General features: G+C 39.3%; 1 protein-coding gene across 1 annotated transcript in view; it reads right to left on the minus strand.

Annotated features, from left to right (window-relative positions):
* The window catches only part of NPEPPS (aminopeptidase puromycin sensitive), a 49,822-nt gene extending 40,535 nt beyond the window's left edge, over positions 1–9,287 (minus strand). Inside the window, exon 1 of the mRNA XM_072413694.1 lies at positions 8,988–9,287. Within this exon, the coding sequence (XP_072269795.1) occupies positions 8,988–9,144 (157 nt within the window). The 5' untranslated portion in view covers positions 9,145–9,287. The remainder of the gene's footprint in view (positions 1–8,987) is intronic.
* Between the last annotated feature and the right edge of the window lie 1,530 nt (positions 9,288–10,817).

The following is a 10,817-nucleotide window of genomic DNA, read 5'->3' on the forward strand; positions in this document are numbered from 1 at the left end:
GGTGACAACTATTATATTATGTTTGTTTTACACATGAGGAAATAATAATAAACGTCCACAATAACAGTAAGATGTTCGTTAACCAAAACAGCATTCCCCTTATTTCTTACACCCCAAATACACTGCAATTCGCATTACAAATTTTTAAAATCTGTGTGATGTGCTGCATTTGGCACCCTATTCAAAGGAGTATTTATGCTTTCCAAGGCTACACTGATGTTTGACCCAAGATCCAGGTTTGTTTAAAAAAACAAAACACACACCCACTCATGTTTCTTTCAAATCTGATGGAAAATGTATCCTTGAATACAGGGGAAAGGGATTAGTAGTTTGGCAGGTGTATAACCTGTTCTAATATCGTTTATATTAAATAACCTACTTTGAGTAAATGTTTTGACAAATTTGCAGATTTATGAATGTTTAGATACAAGAGGTCGTATTATTATAGTTATTAATGTAATATAATTCTACATGGAGAGGTTCACACAAATAACTTGCATAACCCGGGAGGGGTTGTACACCTAAACCAGATTTTTCGGTTTTGAATGGATGACAGGTTGCCCAATCACCTTCACTGTTTTCTAATATTTATTAACTCTTCAAAGGACTCGCATATTTATTCTATGAACACACGTAAGATGGTTCTCATCCGATAACCGCCTCAGGCCTGATATCGGATGAGAATATGGCGTGTGTACAGCGCTCATCGTGAGCGAACAACCACACTGGCGAGTCAACAGACAAGGAACGATTGTAGCGAAAGTGTATGGGGAGAGAGCGTAGCGGGGTGTTGCTACATCGTTCTACTCGCCCCATAGAGCAAAACGGCACTGTATGTACAAAGTTTGTTCATGCATCATGCAGTCGTTTGTCATGAAAGATACTTTCCAATGACAATTATTGCACGTGTGTACCTAGCCCAAATCCTTAAGTTAAAAACTAGCGACCAGACAGACCTGTCTCCCCTGAAATAGAATAATGTTATCTACCTAATCGCAATTTTTTTTACATACACCATCTTCTGCTCATCTCCCAGGTTGCCGATCTTTGGCCATCTCAATTGGCTGAGCCAGAATGACCTAGCTCTGGTGCACACATGCAGGGGCTAATTCAGTGATGCCGGGATACGGAGGCATATCACAGCATCATACATTGAGCTGCGTATTTATGCATATTAAAACAAAAATAAAAAAGATAGCAAAAAGATAAAGTACATTTTGTTGCAGAAGGGACACTGCCTCTCCCTTCTGCAATAATTATTCTGCCTGATCTCAAATTTTCTTTGTGGAACATTAGTTCCACGTAAACTCTCACTCCTCTATCTTGAACAGTTTCGGACCTCACAGACCAACTTCATAATTTTTAATCCTGCGCGTAGAGCAGTGTGTCACTAAAGAAACTTCCCCCCAGAGTGATGTCATGGTGCCAGAACCCTCTTTCTGCAGACCACCACAATTTACTCACAGACCACTGGTTGGCGACAGCAGATCTAGAATACCTAGATTGGATATGGCATCATTCAGACTAGCAGTGTAAAACTATGGCATCAACAGCTCCCAGTACAAATGCTTGTTTAATGCAGGCACTCCTAGGCATTTTCAAAATGCATTGCAAAGCCTTTTTGTCCTTTTTCTAAGGGGAGCCCCCCTAATATTAAAGCTAGACCCTTTAATAGGCTTGAAACATTCCTGAATGGAGCTCCTGTCATTGCATTTAATCAGCTTGGTAGCAGCCAAAACACTTGTCTCCTTTCTGAAATGCCTTGATGATTTCAAATAATGACAGGAGCTCCACTCAGCAAAGCCAAGAAGCCAGTGATAGATCTCCCTCCTCCATCACTTTACATATTGACAGAAGTGGCGCCCTTGTGGTGTCTATTACATATTCTATTTTGATACTAATAACCACTTTACTTATTACTCAGGGTGAGGAGGCAGATATCTGGGGCAGGCCTATTAAAGGGGGCTTCTAGATTACAAAAAGCTTCTTGCCTACAGGCCCTCACAACATTCATGGTCACATAATAGGAATGAAGCTCTTAACCCCAAATGATGGCCTTTACCAATAATAAGGTGGGGTGCCTGTTTTTTGGCAAAAAGACAGAGGAGAGGGATGCACGCCTTGTGCCCCCTTCCATCTTTGGTAAGCCATTTTCCAGAGGGAGGGGTGACAATCCTTACCAGTAAGGTAAGCAAGGTTTAGCAGTAAAACCACTTCAAACAGCTGCTCGCAAGAACCGCTGCTCTGTATATAGACTATATACAGACAATTAGATCTACCTAACTTCTACCACCTTAATGCATAATTTGTTCCTTAGACACATCCCATTTTGTAAATAAAAGATAATAAAAGTAAGCAGACTCAGTTGAAGAAATGACACAAAAAGCTAAAAGGTTAAAATAAGAAAACATTATATTACTTGTCTGGCTATGCAGGAAGGCACAAGATTTTGAATATTAGCTGAATAGAATGTCAAATCATGTGGTAGATAAAACTCTTTACATTCGCATTTCAGCATTCTACATTTAATCATTTTACATCTTAGCAAAACAATTGCTCACCAGGGACTGAAACCTCACCATTAAATTGCCATAGCAGCAGTTACTAGAACAAATTCTCTGATCTGAAAAGCACCTCATAGGTCTAATGTAAACAGGAAAGATGATGATAAATGAAAACTACAAGATAAATACTTGACAGCAACAGAAATATTGGATAAGAAGCCTAAAGCAGAATAGGCAGAGAGATTATATACCTCCTGGGATGTTGCTAGGACACAGAAATGGACTAAACTACTAATCGTAGTAGTAAAAGATATGTGGAAAACATAAGAAAACACGGCAAAAGTGTGAAGGTGGAGTTTACCAAATCAGGTTGAGTCCTTACTTTTCACCAATCAATAACTACATGCTCTACAAGTCATAATTGTGTTAAAGACCTTTATGTGAATGCATTATCACAATTTATTTTACACTTCTGATGTACACAAATAATGTAACTTTCTTTTGACATTAATATGTCTACATTCCCACCACACATTCTTCTCGCATTATGGCTGCACATTGCAGCACCTCCCTGTTGAATCTCTTGCCTAGCATGTGTAATATTACCCACTAGACTATGTCTAAAAGTTTACTAACCCGTCCCCATTTTCTTCAGGTTCTCACACTGCACTTCCTAGCACCTGGTTCCCCACCCTGTCCATATCCTCGGACTACGCTCCCCCAGATGGTCCTCTGTATCACATATTCCCCTCTACTTTATGATTAACTTACACACTTATCTATGATCAGTTTACTGAGATGACATACATTATCCAATGTGTTCAAAGATACAATGTAATTTAAGTTGGCTGCAATAAAAGCCAAGAGGCTGATTTACTAAAGAAGTGTTTTTCTGTTTACCAAGCAAAATGAGGTATTACTGTGCAGGGGAATATTCACGGAGTTTAGTGGATGTAGTGAAGCTCAGCTGACTTCAGCTATCAAATGATGTGCACAGACAAATCATGCGCCCCCACCCCCATGTTCTTGTACACGACTACACTACATTCACTAAGAGGGTGGAATAAACCTTTAGTATGTCAACTAGTGTATTAAACCCTGGGTCAAAAAACAATTCAGACTAAACGATGAACAAAACATGAACAAACCCATTTGTGACATTTTAGATTTTTTTAACTGTGTGGTAAATGTCAAAATAATTAAAGAAGAGACTTAATAATGTTTAAGGGACATATGCACATCACTCAACTGTTTGGAATACAAAATTGAATTGCTCCACCGTAGCAGCAAATTCAATTACAGTTATCTAAACTGGACAACAGTTTGTCGATAGATATTTGCTAAGGCAATATTAACCAACTGCCATATTTTCCTAAAAGACGCTTTCACGTGTTTATTTTTCTTTCACAGAACTGTTAAAAAAAAAAAACTACAGGAGACATCCAGATGAAATTCTGTACTTACATCATATGAACATACTCATATCAAAAATATGATCTGTATCCTCCTAGAACTTGCACAGACAGGAATTTGATGTTTCAAACATTCATGAGTGTGCAACATTACAAATGACAACTATGTAATTATGATTAAATGACGTTATTCCACAACATTTAAAGACTAAAATCTGAGTGAAACATAGCTCTACATCTACAAAACAAAAAATGACCAGAGTCTCATTAATGGGAAATTTACATTTGACAGTGAGCGCTTGTATTCTGATTAAATGTTTTGCATTATGGTTTATTATGCGTACACCATAAGATTACAATGCTATGTAAACTGCTAAATTCCTAAACCCATCTACTTAAACTTTTAGTCTTTGCTTTAACAGTTTATATTCAATTTTGCTTAAATAATTTTATCGTGTGTACCATTAGTCTAACATTTAATAGATTTTTTAACCATATTTTCAACACCATGGATATCAAATAGTGTAATGTTAGGGTATGCATAGCTTTGAGTGGTCACTATAAAGTCTGATATCAGCCTATATACACAGAGTAATACATTTCCACCTAAAATATCGGGCAGATTTTTATAGCAGAATAGGACAAGGGATATGCCCTCTGCTCATCTGTCACTATCGCTTGTTCCTGTCATGTTAATCTTTTTGGCATTTTTATTGTTTACAGATTTGAAAGTTAACAGTGATGTCTATATATGGTGTCCTAGGTTTATTCTCCAGTCAATGTATTTTTACTCTATTTATTTATTTTAAATTGCATTTTGGTGCACATAGTATTTTTTTAGATCTAAATTTAGTTAAGTTTTACTTCCTACAAAAGAAATGTGCAGAAGGGGCAGCCAGAAGCCTCCTGGGATGCGGGATATATGTATCCTAGGATGCTCTGCCCTCCCATTCTGTCTTTGATGCCACGGAAGAGAAGGGGTTTTCACCCTTTGAAAAAAAAAAAAAAAAGTTTTAACCCCCGCCCACCAAAAAAAAGAAAGTAATTTTCACCGTAAAGTAAATATTGTAGTTTAGGTGCGCTTTAAGATACCTTGCATTACAGGCTATACCATAAATCAAAGGTCTGTATCCAAACTTAGGGGCTGGCTTAATCAACATGGAAGATTACACTGTAGAATAACAAATGAAGTAATATGGGTTCTATCAGGGATACAGTAAAGCCTGCTAGCCATAGTTAGTCTATAGCAGTAGCATTTAGAATATACACTACACACCTTTTAAGAACAGTGCTTTCCAAAGGCCCTAGACCGAAATAGAAAACCTTGGGCCCAGCATATGTTCTATTCTATAGAAACAGGGGTGAGCATATTTCTTTAGTTGTTAGCGGTGGCTTTTTTTTTCAGATTTTGCATTTGCAGTTAGTTCCAGGCTCTCACAGTCATATATTCACTTTTACATTAGTGCTTTAGACAAAAGCTGCATTAGCATTGTCTGTAGTACTTCAGTACTGTATGCCTTCTTGAAAAGCCAATTATTATTACCACTCTTGATGGTCGGTTAGTGGTACATTGTAAACTCTCAAAGGCCGCTAGAATTATCTGCTAGTAAGCCTTGTGTCCAATAAATAAAAATCCTTTAAATGATAAGTCAACTGTAGTACTATGCATACGGTATTTAAAGGCTGTTAGAACTTTATCAAGACCCCCCTTGAAACGATGATATCGCCTGAAATCTTGGGTTACCTTCAAAAACCTTATAATAGTTATTTGGCTGAAGTAAAAGTGTTTCTTTTGGGCAACAAATAAACACAGGCATGATTTTGGTACAAAAGTTCTTACCTCTTCCCCAATACATTTGTTTACTTTTGCTCATCTCTTTACCTATCATCTTTCTGAAATGTTCCTTTATTACCTTCCTGTTTTCTGGCTGGTTCACTTATGTTACTTACCTTTTATAACCCATTATCTTTCTTCTCACATCTTGCAATGTCTGCCAATTTCCACAGTCTCCACTTTTCTGACCATGAAATTTATAAGTAACTTCCTTTAGAGGCTGTCACCCTCAACTCTTCAGATCCTTAACAAGCATTAACCTGAATGATGATCTATATTCCTCATCTTTTAAGACCAGTTTCTGCTCATAAGCATCCTGTCATTCCACTTCTTACATTTCTTAATTGATCAATTGCCTAAACAAGTCTTGACATGTGGACACCTTACAGTTCCAAATTATTGTAAGCCTAAATTACAGATTTGTTTTGTATGAAGCATATGTATTCAAACCCTCAAAGAAAACAGTCACTTTTACAGTACACATCAAAATAACTTCAATACAAAATAAACAAACATTAGATTATGTCAATACAGGTAGTCACGAGGTTAAGGACATCCGACATACGGACGACTCCTAGAAGTGAAAAAATCTTTTGATAAACACAGCTGAGGTTGTGGGTGATCTTAAGGTCTGCAGCATCTTGTAACTCTATTCTTGATGTGAGCGCAAAGCCTCCCGGGATACCTACGTCACGCATCCCAGGAGGCTCTTGTGTGCTTTGTCGTGAGCAGAGTAAAATTTGCATGCGCACGAAGATCATCAAGTTTTTTTCCAACCTGCGTCACCCAACCTCAAAGGTGACGTGGGAAGAAAATCCAGGAAGAAGAGGTGAAGATGGTAGCGCCCAGCGCGCCGGCTCAGAGACGGATGCCGGCACGATGGAGGGTCCAATGGAAGAAACCTCTAGATGGATCCAACTTGCCCTGCAGGTTTCAAGGTAAGTGGATTTTTTTTTCTTTGTTTTAGACATTTTTGAGTTTAGTTCCTCCAAGTAACTTTAAATGTTTGCATTATTTCCAGACATCTAACATACTAAAAAAGTGATATATAAAAAAATAAAAAAAGCAGTACCGTTTATTACAAAGATTATCCAGAGAGGGGGAGAGGAAAAGATAAGTTTAGTTTTTTAGTTTGCCCCCTTACCACAGATTCTTACTTACCGAGATATGGCTGGCATTGACTGTTGTTGCTCATCCCTATGCTTTAAAACCCCGTAGCTGTTTATCTCAAATCCAACAGAACCCCATAGAAATCTCTGGGGATGCAATAAGCAGGTAATCAAAAAGCAGAGGAACATTCGCAACAAGGTAGGAAAACCCCAGATCATGGTTTTCCTCACCTTCTCCAGAAAATGTCAGAGCTTTTTGACATTGCAAAAAAAAGTGCACTTTTCTGGCACCTTTTTTAGAGTTCACACAATGAGAACAGTGTATAAAAAAATGTGTGAAGAAAAAAACAAAAAAAACAAAAAAAAAACAAAAACACACCTTTAATACTGCAGATCAGTCTATCCATCAGGTTTCTTCCTTTGCATCCCACACCAACAGGGTTTCTGTTTTTGACCTGGCGCAGAGGGAGCGCCAGGATATTCTCCTTTCTTTGTCACCTGATCTCGCACTGCGCAGGCGCAAGATCTGCAATTGTTTTTTTATTGATGAAAGGGCTCTTTTGCACATGCCCAAGATGGTCGGGCTTGTGCAGAAGAAGCAGCCAAGAGCCTCCCAGTATACATTATATAGGTTTCCCGGGAGGCTCTTCTCTCCCATTCATTAAAATTTATGGGGGCAGTGCTGCACCCTTTTTTTGCACCTAAACACAAACAAAATTTTTACTTTACATAAAATGGTAGACAACCCGAGTTTAGTTACGCTTTAAGAAACAGAGATAAAATATATATTTTTTATATCAAATATTCCCTAAATCTCCTGCTTATACTGACCGCTTTGTCTGTGCATGCTGACACTTCCCATTCACACATTTCCTCAGTGTAATTGCTTGGTGTGTGTGTGTGTGTGGATAGATCAATAGAGATAGAGAGCGCGAGCAAGAGCTATAGAGCGACAGAGAGAGAGCGCGAGAGAGCGAGCCATAGAGACATAGACGGACATTACATAAAACAGCACCAACACGTTAGCTATCCCCAAGTTTTAGATTAGGTTGCACAGAAAGAAGAAATAGAATAGTGCAAGAACTGAACACACCAATTTCTGGAAATTACTTCCTATTAAGCAAACAAAAAATGACACCACTTCCCTCTTACATTGGCACTTTCATCAGCCAGAAAAAGCTTCTGCAAGAAGGTGGATTCTAGATACAGCCACAGGTAAGAAAGTTTTTCAGGTATGCAAGCATACCTAACCATTTTACAAAAAAAAAAGGTTAGTTTTGATTTAAACCATGGGCATTAAGGTTTAAACCACATCCCTGGTATTTCTCCAGAGCCCTGTCAGGTCTGCTGTAATGCTAAATCTGCACATGGAATATAGAACATTAAAATATATAAATACAATAAAGAATACTATTCATTACATTGTCTCTAAACTCTAGTTCCAGGCTGAGCCTCACCTTCCCACATTCTTTTTTTTTTTTTAGTGATCATGATCATGGTCTGCTAGGCAGATCCTGAATGCTGCAAGAGCAGCAAAGCTTAGTGACATGACACTATTCTCCCCAGCATTCTTCCAGGGCAATCTGATGATGTACTCTGAGCTGGCTCTTTCCTCAGCATGTTTTATGACATTAGTGCTGTTACACAACTGATTGGCTTCTTGTGCTGCTTCTCCCTCTAACAATATGAGCTCAGTTGTACAGGGGATTGCAGGCAAGTCACCAACTTGCCTAATAAATAATAATAAAACCAGCAGGGAGTTTGGTATTAAACAGCCAAACCTACAATATTTCAATTGACTAAAAAAAAGATCAGAATATGTGTACATACAAATTTTTTGCAATCACTAAGGATCATGAATATGAATTATCTACACCACCAATTAACAGATTGATGTAAAACAACTTTGCGTTCAGAAAATATTGATATTACTATTAGAAGAGTTCTATGAAAATCCAGCTTAGAAATGTGTCCACATTGTTTGTCTGCGCTTGCACGGTCATTTAGCGCATAGCACTGCACACAGCCCGCAGGAATCAGCCTATCAGCTTCTAAAGATTTACATATAGAACATATAGGTGGTGCCCATGACTGACAAATACCCCAAGACAAGCCCCCCGCTGTCAGCTGTCCCTGCAAGTGCCTGCTTTCAGCAATTCTACCTCCACAGTGGCCTCCAGTTTCCCCTCGAAGGTGAAGTCTATGAGATCGGGCTTCAGGCACAGCCCGTAGTTGACGGGCCTGACGTCTGCGGGCAGCCGCTCAAAGGGTCTGCGGTCCGGCATGATAGCAATAGAAACTCAGCAGCCTGTTACAAAGAGATGAAAACTGCTGACCAGACCACTGACTGAACCGGAACGACCCAACCGAGCAACCCTGCGAACACCGACACACTGACTAGAGGCGGAACCGCGCAAAATTGCAACGTCACCACGTCAAAACGTTTGTTAGCCAACCCCGTGAAGACCCCGCCCACCTTTCGAGAAACACCCCGTGGAAGTAACCACGCCCACAAATGCGCTAGTCAAACCCCGCCCAAAGTTACGCCTGACAGGAATGGCGGGTAGTGATGGCGCTGGGTCACCTGTGCTGCACCTGATGGCAAAATATCAACATTGAAGAACAGACAGCTTTTTTATTATATATCAGAAGACATACAATGTTTCTTCTGTTAGCAAAACTAGCTGAATCGCCCATGTCTAATGAAGAGGAACAAAAGTCTCAAAACTGGAATACTCCTGTGAGGGGATTATTAATATTCAGGCGCCAACATATTACGGAGCGCTGCACATTAAATAGGGATATTATGGAAGTTATAGTATACGCTCAGCTCCTGTGTGTTGTACTGACGCTACAATAAGCAGAAGATATCCCTATTTAATGTACAGCGCTGCATAATATGTTGGCGCTATATAAATCCTGTTTAATAATAATAATAATAATAATGATTGGTCACTAGCTGGGTTACGTTTTGAAACAAACTAAACCCGACCAACTCGTCTATCCGCGTTCCAAAGTCAGGCACGGCAATTTTTTACATCTATTCTTCCTCCTCAGGGTAATCTTCGGCATTTTTCATTGGCTGGGATGACATAACCAAACATCATCCCGGCACACGCTGGGAATTCTGGGTTTCCCTGGCAACTAAAGCTGACGCCGCGCATGCGCAGCTTTTTGTAACCTGGAGCGACGAGGCAAGTAACTCACATAATTGTAGAAGAGACATCACCTGTATCTTTCTGCAGGGAGGGGGGAAATCTGTACTGGGGAAGATTAAGGCTAGGTACACACGTGCAATAATTATCGTTTGAAAACAAATGATCAATGATTATTCACAATTATTTTGAACGACTGTATAGTGCACAATTCTGTACATGCTTTAACGATACGATCATTCAAATCTAATCCATCAATAATGTAGACACCAGATAGGATCGTTTGAACGATGCAGGAAGTGACATGTACAGGGGAAAGTATATCACAGAACAATCCCCGATCATGGAGCGACTGTACACACAATCGATTACGAACAATCGTCGACCAACCAGATCTGCCGGGACGGTCGTTTCGTTTCCAGCATTGGCCAGTTGTTGTGCACAATTTCATTGTTAACAATTATCGATCGATCTGTCGTGGATCGCTCATTTCCAACGACAATTATTGCACATGTGAATGCAGCCTTAGGGTAGCGGGGTAGGAATGTTGTTGTTTTTGGCTTAGGGAGGAGTAATATTTTTGTTCTACTCATTGATTTATACAATGTGAATGTACGTTACAGGTAGTCCTCGGGTTACATACAAGATAGGGCCCGCAGGTTGTTCTTAAGTTGAATTTGTATGTAAGTTGGAACAGGTACATTTTTTTAATAAATGCAATTAGGACAAATGCTTGTCTCAACATAATATTACGCAGTGTGGTGTCAGTTACTGCATAAAATCCTCACTGTGAATTAATCGCA

The sequence above is a fragment of the Pyxicephalus adspersus genome, chromosome 6 (genome assembly GCF_032062135.1).
Source record: "Pyxicephalus adspersus chromosome 6, UCB_Pads_2.0, whole genome shotgun sequence".
Classification (NCBI taxonomy): Eukaryota; Metazoa; Chordata; class Amphibia; order Anura; family Pyxicephalidae; genus Pyxicephalus; species Pyxicephalus adspersus.